Raw genomic sequence first — 16,464 nt, forward strand, 5'->3', positions numbered from 1 at the left:
GCTGATTGGAATCAGCTCTTGATGAGCAACAGAACAAAGGCAGAGTTGTAAATGGGAGGATCGTAACATTTTTAAGTGCAGCAGAGAGGAAGTGGACTTGTGCTCACTACTAACCACTCACTTTAAGCGTGAAAGCCAAGCCTCCATTAGATCATCTCAATGGGTAAGTCCTTTTGTTATTTTAAAAGAAATTCATCGTCATGGTGCATGCAAGGCACTCTTTTAATTGAGGCTTTATAGATTTTGATTTTGCTTTAAAATATTGTGGTTGATCATGGGAATCCGGAGAGGCAATGTAACTTGTGTACTTACCACCGGACAGATGAAAAGGAGAAGGAAATCGTTTGAATTCACATCCTCTATCAGGGGATTTCTGCTCAATTTTATATTTAGAGGATGTTGTACAAGGTATACTTTCCTTTCCTAAATGAAACCAAAAATTAGGTATATCATCGTAGTAAGTGTAGTGCCGGTGTTGTAATTCCCATGACAGCCTACTTTAGTTGAGTCTTTGGTAACACTTTATTTTAATGGTCCCTTTTGAACATTATATTGACTATAAGTAACTTTGCAACTGCATGTCAACTATCTATTTCTATTATTTATCTATATATTATCTAACTACAACTATTAGAGTATTAGTAGACTGTCTGCTTAATATCTGCTAACTCTTTATTGTGATGCTCCTCAACAGACATTATATTGACTTTAAGTAACTTTGCAACTACATGTCAACTTATTCTACTAACCCTACCAGTCTATTAATACTCTAATTAGAGTTCTTTGACATGTAGGTGCAACGTTACTTATATAACCGAATATTTCAACATATTCAAATAATTCTGTGATAGTTTAGTGGTTTTGAAATATGTACATTGGGTTGAAGATCCGTTAGATTGTGTTGGGCGTCATTGACGCTCATTTGCAGATATATATTAACTAGAGTTTGAAATTTGTTTTGCTTTTTGACACTGATGGGTCATTTACAATAAATGTTATGTTTCTATGTGAAAGATTAAATTTAGTATTTTAGTAACTCTATGGTTACACTTTTCAAAATAACTGAGGTACCTGAGTTTTAGTTTTAATTCTCTGTAAAGTCTGATGCAAAAAAAAAAAACAGTTTGTGTTGCACATTCTGATCTGTCATGATCACAGAGTTTATGTAGTTTGGTGTGTATTATATAGGCCGAGTTCATGCAATAGGGAAGTAAGAAAACACTTTTGTAAATACCTGTATTTACCTTCAGGAAGCTGACCATATTTGACTAAATGCTGGTGTTCAAAATGTAAATGTAAACTTTTTTCTTTTACAATGAGTTGTTCATGCCTGTGGAAAAAGTTGCCGCCGTGATGTAAGGGGTTGCTTGGGCATTGTTCGTCTGTTCTGGGTCACTTCCAGGGCTAGTAATGGGTCAAAGAGTTTCTGACCCAAGATTTGATTTGGGCCTTAAAGGGATAGTTCACTTTGAAATTAATTTTTGATATGTTTTAGCTTACCTCAAGGGCATCCAAGATGTAGGTGTCTTTGTTTCCGCAGTAGTTTCAATTTTGATATTTTTAGGTCAAACCGTTCTTGTCTGTCAGTCATATAATGCAGGTCGATGGACACTGTCTCAAAACACAAGCACAGAGTCCAAATTAAAACAATTCCCCATCGTCCAAATTAAACAATTCCCCATCGTAAGTACACATTGATGGCCTAAGACACGAAACGAGCGATTTGTGTGAGAAAACGAACAGTATTTATATCGTTTTTACCTCTTGTAACACAGCACACGTCCAAATGATCTGACGGCGCGGGCGGGTATAGATGTATATACATAGATGTCGCCTTGGAGACGCAGTTCATTGGAACGAAACCGTAGCCAAGCGACATCTAGTGTATACATTTATACCCGCCCGCGCCGTCAGATCATTTGGACGTGTGCTGTGTTACAAGAGGTAAAAACGATATTAATACTGTTCATTTTCACAAACAAACCGCTCGTTTCGTGTCTTAGGCCATCAATGTGTACTTACGATGGGGAAATGTTTAATTTGGACGATGGGGAATTGTTTTAATTTGGACTCTGTGCTTGTGTTTTGATACAGTGACCATCAACCTGCATTATATGACTGACAGACAAGAACGGTTTGACCTAAAAATATCCAAATTGAAACTACTGCGGAAAAAAGACACCTACATCTTGGATGCCATTGAGGTAAGCTAAAACATACCAAAATTTATTTTCAAAGTGAACTATCCCTTTAAATCAGTGTAAGACCAAAGGATTGTATTGCCCATTTTCGTGACAATTGTATGTCTGATTATTTAGAAAAGTAAAAGCACACATGAGGTATCATTCATGTAGCAGAAACCTCAAAGGTTACACATCAAAGTTTGGTTTCACTTTATTTTGATGACCCCTTTCACACATTCTGTTGACAATAAGTAACACTGCACCAACATGTCAACTAACTCTCATTAGAGTATTAGTAGAGTATTAGGCTGGTAGGGTTAGGTGTTAGTAGAACATGTAGTTTCAAAGTTACTTATAGTCAGTATAATGTCTGTTGAGGATCATCACAATAAAGAGTTAGCAGATATTAAGCAGACAGTCTACTAATACTCTAATGAGAGTTAGTTGACATGTAGTTGCAAAGTTACTAATAGTCAACAGAATGTTCAAAAGAGACCATCAAAATAAAGTGTTACCCAAAGTTTAGTAATTAGAATTAAGGAATGGTTCAATGGTTCATACTAATATTGACACTAGCCTACACTCAACCATGTTGAAACTATTAAGTTTCACACAAAATTATCTGTTTTCAGGCTTTGGTAGTTGTATAGGTCATTTAGATACATAAATCAACACAGTGTCCTACAATTGAGCTTTGAGACATTTCTAGAAATCAACAAACGCTGTTGCAAGTTTGTCAGAGTAGCCGTCTCGACGACGTAATTTCATGTTAAAAGAGGTGGAAAGTCCCTGCCAGTGAATTCAAGTCCCGAGAATTTTGGCCAATCAGTTTGTCCATACAGCAACCAGAAGGAAGTGACTTTGTGACACAGAAAAAGCACACGCCAGTGTGGGCCCTGAGAGGAAATGACTTGCACTGTGCGTGAGCCTGAGATCACAGGCCGTCTCCGCTCTATCGGTCCTGCCTGAACCCTCAACTAACTCATTCAACTTCCGACCGTACGCTAAACATCAACCAGTAAAACATGGTGACAAAAACCAGCCAGTACGAATGGCTCTTTCGATGAAAAAAAATCGTTCCTTCAGTCATTTACAACAGTCGCATGCGAAGATGTGCATCCAGGATTTCTGTAACAAGTAAGTATGCGGGTTCTTCACTTCTGTGTCTTTGTCCATTTGAATGTCTGCAACAACATTGATGTACGAAAGAGTATTTTGTTATCAATTTGTTTGAAAAGTGAAAGTAATTCCCACAAGTTTGAGGGTTACTAAAGTATTGTGAGCTAGTGCTGTGGTAGACCATGTGTAGAAATGTGTTAAGAAAGTAAATGGGCATCATTGGTTTATTTTCGTTTTAAAGACAATTGAGAAGGTGGGTGGTTTGTGGTGCTCGACTGAAGTGAATCAGAGTACAGTTCTACTGTGAGTGTTGTTCGCACATAATCTGAAGTTTAACTCCAGTCATGTGGATCTGGTAAAATTTAGGTTGCAGATTTAATGTAAAGTTAGACGTGTTTGAAATGTACATGTTTTTCATTCATAATGATTGCAGGGAAAACCCCTGCCGTACTCAAGGCCACAATATGGATGTTACACTACACCTTTACCACCAAACTCCTACCCCATGTTCAAGGTGTTCACATGACCTTTTCAGACAGGATACACTTTGCATTTCTACACGTTATAATGTGGGGGCACATCCAGCAGACTATGAAATGATGTTCTGACTAACATCTGTGGGCAGATGTTTGAAAAAAACTTCAGTAACACTTTGGAATAATGGTCCTTCATTAACCAGTAACTATGCAGTACTACTGTACATTAACACTTCAGCTACTACTATTAACTAATATAGAAACAAACTTGACTAATCAGTAAGTAATATCAAATTTAGGACATGGTACTTTATTAGGTAATCAATAATTACTGAATGAGATTAATAGATATTAACTAACTGACAAATTATAAAGAACATTATGTGTGTCTGAGATGTAATCAGTCATCATTTTTACTCTGAATATAGTCATAAAATGCATCACTAATTACTCAAGAGTTACCAGGAACTACTAGTGATCTGGACCACTATTTTAAAGTGAAAATGATGTTTTTGGAAGTAGATGGAACTATCTTAGTCCTAAATTTGATATTACAGTATACTTACTCATTAGTTAAGCTTAATAATAGTTAATAGTAGAAGCTGAAGTGTTAATGTAGTACTGCATAGTTACTTATTAATGACGGATCATTATTCTAAAGTGTTACCAAAACTTCATGTGCCGTTGATGGAGGCTGTGCTACATGTGTGCATCATGTTCTGCTTTGTAGAAAGCAGGGTTCAAGCTGTATTTTAGGTGAAGTGCAGGAAATGAAGGAAGGACGTACGTGCAGAGCAAAAATAATAACTGAAACCGATGCCCACAGATTCTTTTCTTATCTTTGGTTTGTAATATTAAGGAAATGGTCCTCTCAGTGAGAAAACCTTGAGTAACTTGTGATAAATCAATTCAAAATGTATGCTTTAATGGTAGTTTATACTTAAAGCGAGTGTAAGTGTATTATTCATGTATAATCAGACTGTAGCAGCAGAAGTCCATTTTGGCCAAGAAATGCCGGTTTAGGTGCAGTCATATTAACCAGACATCTGGTGTACTACTGACATTTCACACCACTAACCTGGAAAATCCTGATTAGCTCATTCTCAGAAGCGCTCATTGGATCGTTGTATCCAATAAATCTGACTTTGCCTACAAATGGTTAACCATACAATATGCAGTCCAGTTTTAACAGGTGTTTTAATGAGCTTTTAGCTGTGCTATTAACATTTAGTTTTTACAGGGCTTTCCAGATTAGACATCCTGACACTGTTGACTATCTATCACAACTTTGCTTGAGTGACACACTTTCATCACTTAGAGTCAAAAGTGAAGATATCTGAGCATGTTTGCTAGCTGTTGGCGTCACCAACTGGATGGGTGACATCTTAGATTTAGTATGAAATCAAATTGACTTTCATTTGTCACTTCTATTACTCAAAATTGTATGATTGCTAGATAAGGTATGTTATCCAGTCAGTGTAAAGGGGCTTTCAGCAGTCAGTTTAGCTTGTTTTGCTCGCGTTGGGTGTTTTTTTTTGTTTTGTTTTTTTTGCCCCATTGTCGTGCATTAAAATGGCTTAGTCGTTGGTTATTTCTTACATATTCACCCACACTTTAAGAGCAGGTTAAGTTCTGGTCACTGACTCTTGTGAATGGAAACATTGTTAAAATGTCACAAGCTGAAAACAATCTTGTGTGGAAACTCTGACACACAGCTGAGGCATGATATATTGTATTGCTTTCAGAGGAAATTGATACTACTCACTTTACAGATACACACACCTGGTCTTACTGTAAATAATGTTATCCCAAAGCGGAAAAAAAAAACTTTATTGATAATCTTTAATCAAAATGTAATAACTTGCTCTTCCTCTGAAACAGCCTCTGACATCATCGTAACAACGTGGGCGGGGAAAATAGACAAATGTGTTTCAGTGCCCGTTTTCTTAAAAGGACAGTTTTCATTCCTTTCATCCCATTTTTACTTCTTCAGTTCCCACATTTGTAGTCTTTTTCTGAATGATTCAAGTTTTTTGTTTTATATATACTGTATATACTGTATATATATATATCTAAATGTAATAATTTTATCCCCATTCAAATCATTGCGGCCTCCTCTCCAATCATGTGACTCCATTCTGGCATGAAATGCTTGTTTTTCATGATCCAGTCAATTCCCGATGGATAATCAAGATCTGTGCTACATTCTTACCCTCTGAAATTCACATTACATTTAAAAAATAAATGCACTTGTAAACTGTGTTTGACCTTCTATCACTTCATGCTGAGCACATGAGGTCACATCCGCAGGATTGGGAAGTTGTTTGAATAAAGGCCCTTTCACACTGGACGCGATTTTGACGCACGAATAATTCGCGCGATGGGTTTATTTTTTGATCAGCTGTTTGTGTAATGAGCGCTTCCACACCGAACGCGAATGTGCTGAGGCGAAAAAACGACTTTTATTTTTTTCGCTTCGATGTCGATTTTTTTTTTACTTTTGCGGCGACAGAATAGGCTTCAGCCAATTCACATACTACAAGGACAACGATTTGAAAGACAATGTGTGGCGTAGCATTGCCAACCAACCGGTTATCACGACTGTGAGTGTGTTGTGTGATAGTCCTGTGCTGTGTAGGCTAGCAGGCCAAACTACATTTGGGATAGAAAGCTAACACTATTATCGTCAAAGATAGAGACAGAGACCGTGTTTACCTTGAACACGTAACAAAATGCAGTGAGACTATTTAGGGCTGCTTTTAGTAGGCTATACTATACATTCTTTGTGTGATATTTCTAGTCGAATGATTTTTAACTTACTTCGTGTGTTACATGTAATGTGTAGTTACATTACAAAACGCACTGTTGAAGACGCAAAAAAAAAACTGCACATAAGCATACTCCCCTTCAGACTTTCTGTTCTTTAAGATTGGGTGCACCCAAAACCTTCTTTTCTGTCTTTTAAATAAAATGAAAAGCTCGTCTTCACTGGATGCTATGACTATGACTGGATGATGATGATGATGATGATGTGTCCATGTTTTCTCAGCTGTCAGCGCGATTCGCGCGAAAGTTTTGGAATGTTGAAGCTCTCTGAACGTCACAGACGTCGCAAATTCGCGTCGCGGCTGATGTGAATGGTTTTGATGCGAACTATTCGCACACGAACTATTCGCTTTTTCGTTTCGCTTTTTCGTTACGCATCCGGTGTGAAAGGGCCTTAAGGCTGAAATCTTCTCCGCCCTGCTATTTTGTTGCAGTTCCAAGAGCACGCCATTATCATTGTGTTTTTTTTGGGAGATTTAAGATTAATACTTCATAGCTTAGAGCAACCCATGTGTTTGTTTGCAGTAGCAGGGCATTGCTGGGTCATTCTGAGTAATAGGCTACTTAAAAAAAAATGCTTTTGCTTATTTTTTTCTTTATGTTGGAGAAGGAATTTATCACATGGGCATGCATAATGTAAACAAAAATATCAAGCCCATTGCTTGATATTTACTATTTTGTTTCCATTGTATAATATATTCCAAAGAAAAAAAAATACTTTTCAAATTGCATATCAAAATAACTTGCTCTGCCTCTGAAACAACTGTACATTTCCGCTGACATTATCATAATAATGTGGGTGGGGAAAGGAGCCAAATATGTTGATGAGAAAAGGTTTGACATTTTTGTCCCTATTATAGTCTGCAAACAAAGACTTGAACATGTTTTAATTTATAATTTTTATTAATTTTGATATTTTTTGGAGCATGTCAAAAATGATAATTTTGTAATTAATAATTCATGATATGAAAAAAATCGTCCTACTTATATGAATCAGTCTAAAAAACTAATTTTTTAAATAAATTTTTTAAGGAAGTGTAGGGAAAATATATGATATGTACGGCAAACTTTTTGAGGCATTACATTTAAAGTTTTTTTTGAAAAGGATAATAAATAATTTTTCGAAACCATATGAAACCAAACGTAAATACAAAGATTGCCATAAAGTGTACAAGAATTTTAGACTTTTTAGATAAAAAAAAATATACATTTCTGTTTTGGCGTAGCACAAACACTGCAGGATCAGTAATGCAGCCTTTTTTAATACATTGGCTCAAGAGGATGTTCAAACAGTAATAGTGAGGCTGGCTTATGAAACAACACTAAAAAACTACACACTCTCATTGCAATTTGTAGGCCTAACCATTTTACGTTTCGCTGATTTGGTGGATAATTTGTATGTTCTTGCACAATCTTCTTAAACACAGTGACGTTTAGTTATTTTAATTTCCATGAAGTGAAGTATGCAAGAAGGTCAAGAGCACTTTGCTGACAGTGCCACACTAAACTTCTACTTAACTCCTAAAAATAGGATCCTCTTGCCACAAGCTCGCTCCTGAACCATAATTCTTTGGTTGGATATTATAATGTCATGATGAGATTCCACTACGCTACCATTAGACTTCTCATTTAGGGCAAAATTGTCCCATGGGATTCTAATCTCGCCACTCCACCCAGTGTTAGATGGACTTTCCTCCGTTCCCATCTATATCTGCTGACTGGCACTCAGACGTCCCGTGCCGGATAAGCAAATTCCTCTGTGCGCTCGACAGCCCAGAAGGGCTCGAATTTTCCAAAGGAAACATAGAGTTTCCTGTCCTTTCAGTGTCCCGGCCAGATTCAAGGTTTTTGCTGGAGGTTTGGAAGTTTTGTGGTCGAGACGAGTACGTCCTCAAGCTCTCTGTGATCTCTAGTCTCTTCTGGTGATATGTTCAGCGAGAGTCCAGCGGTGCAGAGCATCAGAAGATGCGTCAGCAGAAGGTAAGCGTCGATTGTGGAGTCAGGGAGCAGATTGAGGATCATGGGACAGTGTGGGTGGGTGTTTGGAGAAGCTTGTTTGGAGTTGGGTTCTTATGATTATATAGTCATATTCCTAAGAATTCTCTTGATATCACTAATGTTACTTGGAAATTGTGGATAGCTGTAATTATAGCTGTAATTTTGTTAGGGTTTCTGTGATAGGTCTCTTTGGACGGCTGTTGTGTTTTTTCATTGTTTATTATTATCGACTGTCTCATCTTCATGTTTTGACTGGGTTTGCTCAATGTGTTTATAATCATGTCCTTTTAATTTGTTATGTCTGTAATTTGTTATGTCTGTAATTTGTTATGTCTGGTTCCAGTATTATCAGTTTAGATGCCGAAGGTTTTTGTTTATCGCTGAGTTTTGCACAGTGGTTCTCAACCTTTTTTCCTCCAAGGCCCCCCACAATATTCAAATGCTTTACTTTTCCAGTTGTTCATGATTTTCTAGATATGTATTATGTAAGGATAAGGGTTTTTAAAAATGCTTTCACTCACAATTCATAACTCATATATTCAGGTTTAGCACTTTGTTTCAAGTAACATTATCCAGTTGCATCAATATATACAGACATACGAAAAACATCTGGTCCAGTATTTTCAAAATTAGTACTTACAGTAAGTGTACAGTTTTTGTAGGCCAAACCCGTAAGGTCGCATCACCCTGGTTCCCTCGACAAAAAAAAAAAAAAAAAAAAATCCATTAGCTTTTGTTTTATTGCAGAAAATAAGCTCTATGACCAACAAAAGTTTATAATTCGGACATATTTTGTTCATCATGATAGTCTTCACAAATGAACACAACTTTCATGACTTTTGAAGCGTAAATAAACAAACTACACCACATTTGCTTGACTTCAAGTTCGCCATCATTAAGCTTCAGACAGCTCTTTCAGTCTTTCTTTAAAACATTTGGTAACACTTTATTTTAAGGTGATGTAGTTACATGTTACTACATGTTCTTACCATAGTAATAACAGTAAATGATGCACAATTACAACTAACTAACCGTAAACCAAACCCTTTTCCTAACCCTAACCGTAACTACATAGTAAGTACATGTAATTCATTTATATTACTCAGTGCTTATTTGAGTAAGTACAATGTAACTACGTCACCTTAAAATAAAGTGTAACCAAACATTTTCCCTCAAGGTTTGAGTTAGAAGAGTTTGCAAGAGCACGGTTGACATAAACACAATGACATGACTACTGAGTAATGAGTTGTTAGCAACCACATTTTTTAATTTTCAACCGCATTTTGTAGACTAAAGCGTGAAAATATCTCTGTGTTCACCACATACCTCATTTCACGCATTTAACCAAAAACCCATTCAAATCACCCATTTTTCCATCCCATGTTAGAAATATGACATTACTTGCGGAGGAACATTGTTTGGTTTATTACATCAGCTGGGCTTCAGAAGTGCACTGGTGAATCATCTGATGGTTTGAGGTTTAACCATGGCCGCCCGTCAACACCATGTCAGAATGAATCCGATTAACTACACCAAGATCGCTGTTAATAAGTTATACCAGATGTTTATCTGGAAATATGTCATCTGAGCAAGTAAACATATCTTCTTCCATTGTAGTCAGGCCTTCTTTTCTTTAGTTATTTGTAGGTTTACCATAGTGAGCTGGAGTAAGGCAAGAACACAGATTATTTAAAGGCTTACCTTTATGTTGAGATAACCAGCAGTGCAGAGAGATCTTCAGAATAGGCCCACTAACTTGAAAAGTAGAGTTCATTAATGTAGGTTATAAACCTTCATACCTTCGTTATATTTGCCCTAAATAGTGTTTCATACAGATAATATTGTGTTGAATTTCAGCACAGTTGTGATTTGGCCCTAGGCCTGGGGCCGCAGGTGTTTGGCTGGCTGTTGGGATGTTGTTAGGTGGTTACTGGAGTGTTCTTGGTGGTTGTGCAGATGTTTTCACCCCCTGCAGTAGGTGATCGCGAAATAAGACACCCCAGCCCTTCCCCATAGCAAGGTAATTGTCGAGAACGAGGCTAACCAACATGGTCTTTCCTTGCTTACAGAAAAATGGCTGCTCCAGCGGTCTCCTGGCCCGTTCCCATGAGGGCTATCGGAGCTCAGAATCTGCTCACCATGCCGGGAGGAGTCACCTCGTCTGGGTATCTGCACAAGAAAGGAGGCAGCCAGTTCAGCCTGATGAAATGTGAGTTTTGCAGCTCGCTGGAATCCATCAGCCAATAGATTAAACATTGAACATACATTAACATCTGTTAGAGAAAAGGAAACTCGCCCTCATGTTGCACTCTCAGAAAAAAAGGTACAAAAGCTGTCACTGTGGCGGTACCTTTTCAAAAGGTACACCTTTGTACCTAAAGAGTGCATATTAGTCCCTCAAAGGTACATATTGGTACCTAAAGTGTACATATTAGTACCTAAATGGTACATATTAGAACCCTTTTTAAGGGTACTGCCCCAGTGACAGCTTTTGTGCCTTTTTTTCTGAGAGTGTGTTCCAAACCTGTATGATGTTCTTTCGTCTGTGGAACCCAAAAGAAGATTTTTTTGGGAAAGAATATATATATATATATATTCCCAAGGAAAGTAAATGTTTGTTTGGACCCCATTCACTTTTATTTTAAGGGCAGAAACATTCTTCAGAATATCTTCTTTCCTGTTCTTTATTTCTGAAGAAATAAATTCATGCAGGTTTGGAATGTAAAGTTTTAGGAAATACCCTCAGGAATTATGTCCAGAAGTTCATCCATGCAGAAAAGTAGGATCTCATACTGTTTTACACAGCTTTAAAGATCAATGTTTAGGCTAATGTTGTAGGTAATACAATGTTTTAACACTTATGTAATTTAATAGTGGTTAGGTTTATACCATGTAGGAGTTAAATAGGTTGCCAATGCTTTTTCATGTTTACTAATCTGGAATATTCTGTGAAACTTTACAATAAGGCTCAGTTTGTTAAAGGGTCCCTATTATACTTTTTAGAGGGCCTGCTTGAGGGTTTACATGATTTAATTTTCAAAGAACGCTTTATGTTTCTCATAATTTACATTGTTGCAGCATCCGTTTTCACTCTGTCTGAAGGTTCTGTTTTAGATGTGGTTTCTTTTAAAATACGCTTTCCGAAAAGCGCAGTCTGCCCTGATTGGTCACTCGGCCCCAGTCTGTTGTGATTGGTCAACCGCTTTAGAGCGGGTGTCGGAAATGTAAGAAAGAGGGTGAAAACAGATGTTGCAAGCAAAGTCACTGTATGGATTTAAATAGCAAATGCTTAAGAGTCTATGTCTGGATCGTTTTGCAGTGATGATTATGTTTCCAGCATGTTATATGTTTGGCAACAGTTCTTTTAGCCCTAATTGATGGAGTGTGTTGCTTTTCATTTCTTAAAAACACTTTTGCTTTTCATTTATGTCCTGAAGAGAAACATATTGATTGTCTGCCAATTCCACAGGGCCGCTTCGCTTCATTATAATCCACAAAGGCTGCCTCTACTATTTCAAGAGCAGTACTTCTCCCGCACCGCAAGGAGCTTTCTCCCTCAATGGCTACAACAGGTTGGTTATTCTGCTTGTTTCCATTGGTTATTTCCACCAGCTCGCATCATATTTCCCTTACAACACTGCATTTGCTCAGGTGAAGCTCTGCTGCATCTGCGGTCATTCAGCCAGAGAAAGTTTCAGAAGCCCACCTCTAAGTTTCGCAATCTGTGAGTTAAGTTAACTGGTGGCCATTTTGACAAGATCGCAGGCCACATCCTGTCCACAGCTGTGCTCCTCACGCAGACTTTTTTAGGTGCAAGAGTTTCGATTGGCCTTCGTATGTGTTTCCTGTGCATGTGAATGCAGCGTTCACGTGTGTGTTGTATGTTCTGTTTAATACCATTTGTTCCGTGATGTTAATGTTACGGAAAGGGCGTTGTATTCTGCAGTAGTTCCTCTTAAGCAGATTGACTGTGCCATATGGTGAACATGTAATTATTGTGTGGCTGTGCTTGGGTAAAAATAGCCCTCTGAATTAATACAGCAGAGCACAGGGAGTGTTCGCGGATGAGCAAGACCTAGAAGAACACTTTTTTTTTACAGTATGTGTACAGTATTTACAGTATACTTAAATACTGAGTTAAATTGATAATGAGTTAAGGTTAGGTTCAGGGTCATTAGTTATTACCCAGTTCGTGTCATTACTACAATAAGTACATAGTATGTACATGCGTAACAGGACTGTAAAATAAAGTGCTACCATAATAATAACAATATATTCATTATGGAATATGTACGTAACATAAGAATATTCTTAATTGTGAACTGAATGTGATGTTTTCGGACACTTAACTGCATGTTCATTGCAATTATGGACCCTTTAGCCATGTATCTGACACTGAGGATACAGTAAAAGCATATAATCCTGACTGAAAGCACCACTTATAATCAGCAATCAAAAGGTTAAAACGTGTTGTGTGTTGTTTTAGTTTTTTATGACACTTTGCGTACACGGAAACACTTGAGTTCAAAAGTTTAAGGTTTTTTTTGTTGTTGTTGTTTTTGAAAGAAGTCTCTTCTGCTTATCAAGACTGCATCATTAATTTGATCAAAAATACAGTAAAAACAGAAATATTGTGAAATATTGTTACAATTTAAAATAAAGTTCCTATATGGATATATGTTAAAATGTAATTTATTCCTGTGATCAAAGCTGAATTTTCAGCATCATTACGCCAGTCTTCAGTGTCACATTATCCTTCAGAAATCATTCTAATATGCTGATTTGATGCTCAAGAAACATTTATTATTATTTATCAATGTTTAAATCAATTGTGCTGCTGCTTAATGTGTCTGTGGAAACTGTGATTCTTTGATAGACAGAAAGTAAAAAAAAATTGAATTATTAAATCTTGAAATCTTTTGCAACATTATAAATGTCTTTACTGATCAATTCAAAAGTTATGATAAAAAACACACCACTTTTGACCAGTAGTGTACATTTAAATTAAAAACAAAAATGATTTATTCTTATCCATCACCAAGAGTTTATCTTCCCAACACTGCTTTCTGTGCTCGTCAGAGTTCTGCGGGCAGCAGAGGAGACGACATCCAGCAACGTTTTCCCCTTCAAGATCGTCCACTTCAGTAAGAGACACCGGACGTGGTATTTCTCAGCAGCGAGTGAGGATGAGAGAAGGGTGAGATCACATCAGACAGCATGAACCATGAACACGTGTTGGTTTCTTTAATCAGTTCCAATGAAACTTACATGTGTATTTCTCAATTCTGACAGAAATGGATGAGGAACTTAAGAAAAGAAATCAACCATTATAATGATAAAAGAGACGTGCCGCTTCCAAGGTAAAACTCTGCTCACATTAAACGAACACCATTGAAAAGCTCAGTCACATTTCACGCATTACGCTTACACAACATGGTTTTTACCCCCGCGTTTGTACCTTCGTTTTCTTAGGGTTTTTTCGTCACATGTCAGCCTCTTCCTCTTTCTTTCAATCACAGCATGTCTGTGTAATACATCTGTGTCACTTTTCTCACGAATTTCTTGTGTGTTTTGATAGTGATGACTTGGATTCTGAGAGCATATATGGGCATTTAGAGGAACCGCTGGAGATCAGTCCTGTTGAAGAGGACTTTGAAGCAGGTATGAGTGACACGCAGGGCTTCAAAATCACTATGCTTTTATACGGACCTATTATACACTGCCCAGCCAAACAAAAACAAAAAAATTTGTCCAAAAGTTGGGATTTAATTTGGCAAATGCTTAAGAGTCTATGATTGGATTATTATTGCAGTGATGATTATGTTTCTAGCATTTTATATGTTTGCCAACGGTTCTTCTAACCCTAATAGATGGAGTGTGTAGCTTTTCATTTCTTAAACAACCATGTTCATCACGGCTATATTCCAGGATGACAATGTCAAGTTCATCAGGCTCAAGTTGTGAAAGAATGGTTGGGAGGAAGCATGAAGAATCATTGTGACACATGCATTTATTCACACCTTAAACTCATTGAAAGTCTTTGGGATGTGCTGGAGGAGACTTTACAGAGTGCTGGACTCTTGCATTGTCAATACAAGATCTCGGCCAAACATAGATGCACCTCTTGATGGAAACAACATCACAACATTAATTTCACAACATTAATGATTCTTCATGCTTCCTCCCAACCATTCTTTCACAACTTGAACCTGATTAATCTTGACATTGTCATCCTGGAATATAGCCATGATGTGTCTTCCTACATGGTTGTATTTATCTTGTGGTAACATTTTATATTACAGTTACAGTTGTTAAACTTTACATGTAGTTACCATAGTAATTACTGTTAATTGTGATTAATTACATGCAACTACCCCTAAATCGCACCCTAATCCTACCCTTACCCTATAGTAAACACATGTGGTTAATTATTATTACTCAGTACTTAAATGTATAATTACACAGTAACACAGACACCTTAAATTGAAGCGCAATGTTTAAATAAAATAATTAATTAACACTTTTTCTCTTAGTTTTAAAAATATTGAATATTACTATTTCATAGTTTCATTTCACATATAGCAAATTATAGGTCTACAAAAAAATGTGTTTATTTAGAAATATTAAAATTTGGTAACATGCACTTTACAATAAGGTCTCATTCATTCATATGAATTAATTATTTTCACAGCACTTAATACTCTTTACCTTAAAGGGTTCTGTCAGGCACTTCAAACGGATTTAATTCATTTTTAATGAAATTTTATGAATTAATATAGAAGCTGTTTGGCATAAAATTGAGTCAAGAACCCTATAGTTCTATATAGAACCTTTTTTCAATATTTACATCATTAGAAATGTTTAAAAAGAAAAGTATATCTGTTACCATTAGTTAATGCACTGTTATTAACCATGCATGAACAAACAATGAAGACCTATATTTCTATTAACTTACATTAACAAAGATTAACAAATGCTGTAAAAAGTATTTTTACTTTAAATCTGTATAAATGTAATTTTTTAAATTATATAAAATTGTATATGATAAGCATTCAATTTAAAAATATTTTATTTTATTTTATTCAATAATGTATTAACAAATCATCTTTTTACACACATATTTGTAGTCTGTAATTAAATAAAATTGCATAAAAATAAATACAATTTAAAAAATCATGCATGAGAAATTTCACTTCATTTGAAACTAGCATTGCATTTTCATCTATGTATGATATGGTCTCTAATTTTTTTCTCATTTCTCACATTTTTTTTCATGCGTTTGTCATATCACGTGACTGATTCGGCGAACAAATGTTTTTTGAATTGAAGCATTTTTAAACTTTTTTTTATTACATATTAAAAACAAATTCTAAGAAATAATAATAAAAGTTTAGGCTCAACAACTTAAAATAATTGTAATTTGGAAATAAAAAACATTCTCATTACAGAAGAGGTATATTCAATTGTATATTCAACCATATTTAATTTAATTTTAGATTACATGACACAAGACGAAGACAGTGAAGGAGAGGACGGGTCTCCAACATCAGCAGGTATAGATGCTTCATTCTTTCTCGATTCCACTGTGGTTGCATTCAGATTGTCTGAGAAGATCTACCTTAGACAAAACCCACTGAGTGGAATAACTGTTTGATGTTTTCTTTTCCAGGTCGACCCACGGCCCCACCCCCACCGTACCCACCACCCCCTGTTCCCTTTCAGCCGTCTAGAGAAACCCGTCACACGAAAGGACCTCCACCTCCACTCCCCCCGCCATTCAAAAAGCCTTGTTCATCCAAAGGTCCTCCTCCACCCCTCCCGTACGCCCCACATCTAGAGAAACCAGACTCGCACCAGCCCGC

General features: G+C 36.6%; 1 protein-coding gene across 5 annotated transcripts in view; it reads left to right on the top strand.

Moving 5' to 3' along the window:
• Positions 1 to 30: 30 nt before the first annotated feature.
• The window catches only part of sh3bp2 (SH3-domain binding protein 2), a 23,066-nt gene continuing 6,632 nt past the window's right edge, over positions 31 to 16,464 (top strand). The window contains exons 1-8 of one of the 5 annotated variants that reach the window (XM_081354499.1): positions 31 to 163; positions 10,672 to 10,811; positions 12,072 to 12,174; positions 13,682 to 13,799; positions 13,895 to 13,962; positions 14,181 to 14,263; positions 16,099 to 16,155; positions 16,272 to 16,464. The exon at positions 16,272 to 16,464 is cut by the window's right edge and continues 321 nt beyond it. In XM_081354499.1, coding sequence (XP_081210625.1) covers positions 10,676 to 10,811; positions 12,072 to 12,174; positions 13,682 to 13,799; positions 13,895 to 13,962; positions 14,181 to 14,263; positions 16,099 to 16,155; positions 16,272 to 16,464 — 758 coding nt within the window. In that variant the 5' untranslated portion in view covers positions 31 to 163; positions 10,672 to 10,675. Of the gene's footprint in view, positions 164 to 3,048; positions 3,321 to 8,457; positions 8,585 to 10,671; positions 10,812 to 12,071; positions 12,175 to 13,681; positions 13,800 to 13,894; positions 13,963 to 14,180; positions 14,264 to 16,098; positions 16,156 to 16,271 lie in introns of those variants that run through there. The other 4 variants (XM_081354500.1, XM_081354498.1, XM_081354496.1 and 1 more) reach the window with 4 other exon arrangements.

The sequence above is a fragment of the Scardinius erythrophthalmus genome, assembly GCF_964197995.2.
Source record: "Scardinius erythrophthalmus genome assembly, chromosome: 23".
NCBI lineage: Eukaryota > Metazoa > Chordata > Actinopteri > Cypriniformes > Leuciscidae > Scardinius > Scardinius erythrophthalmus.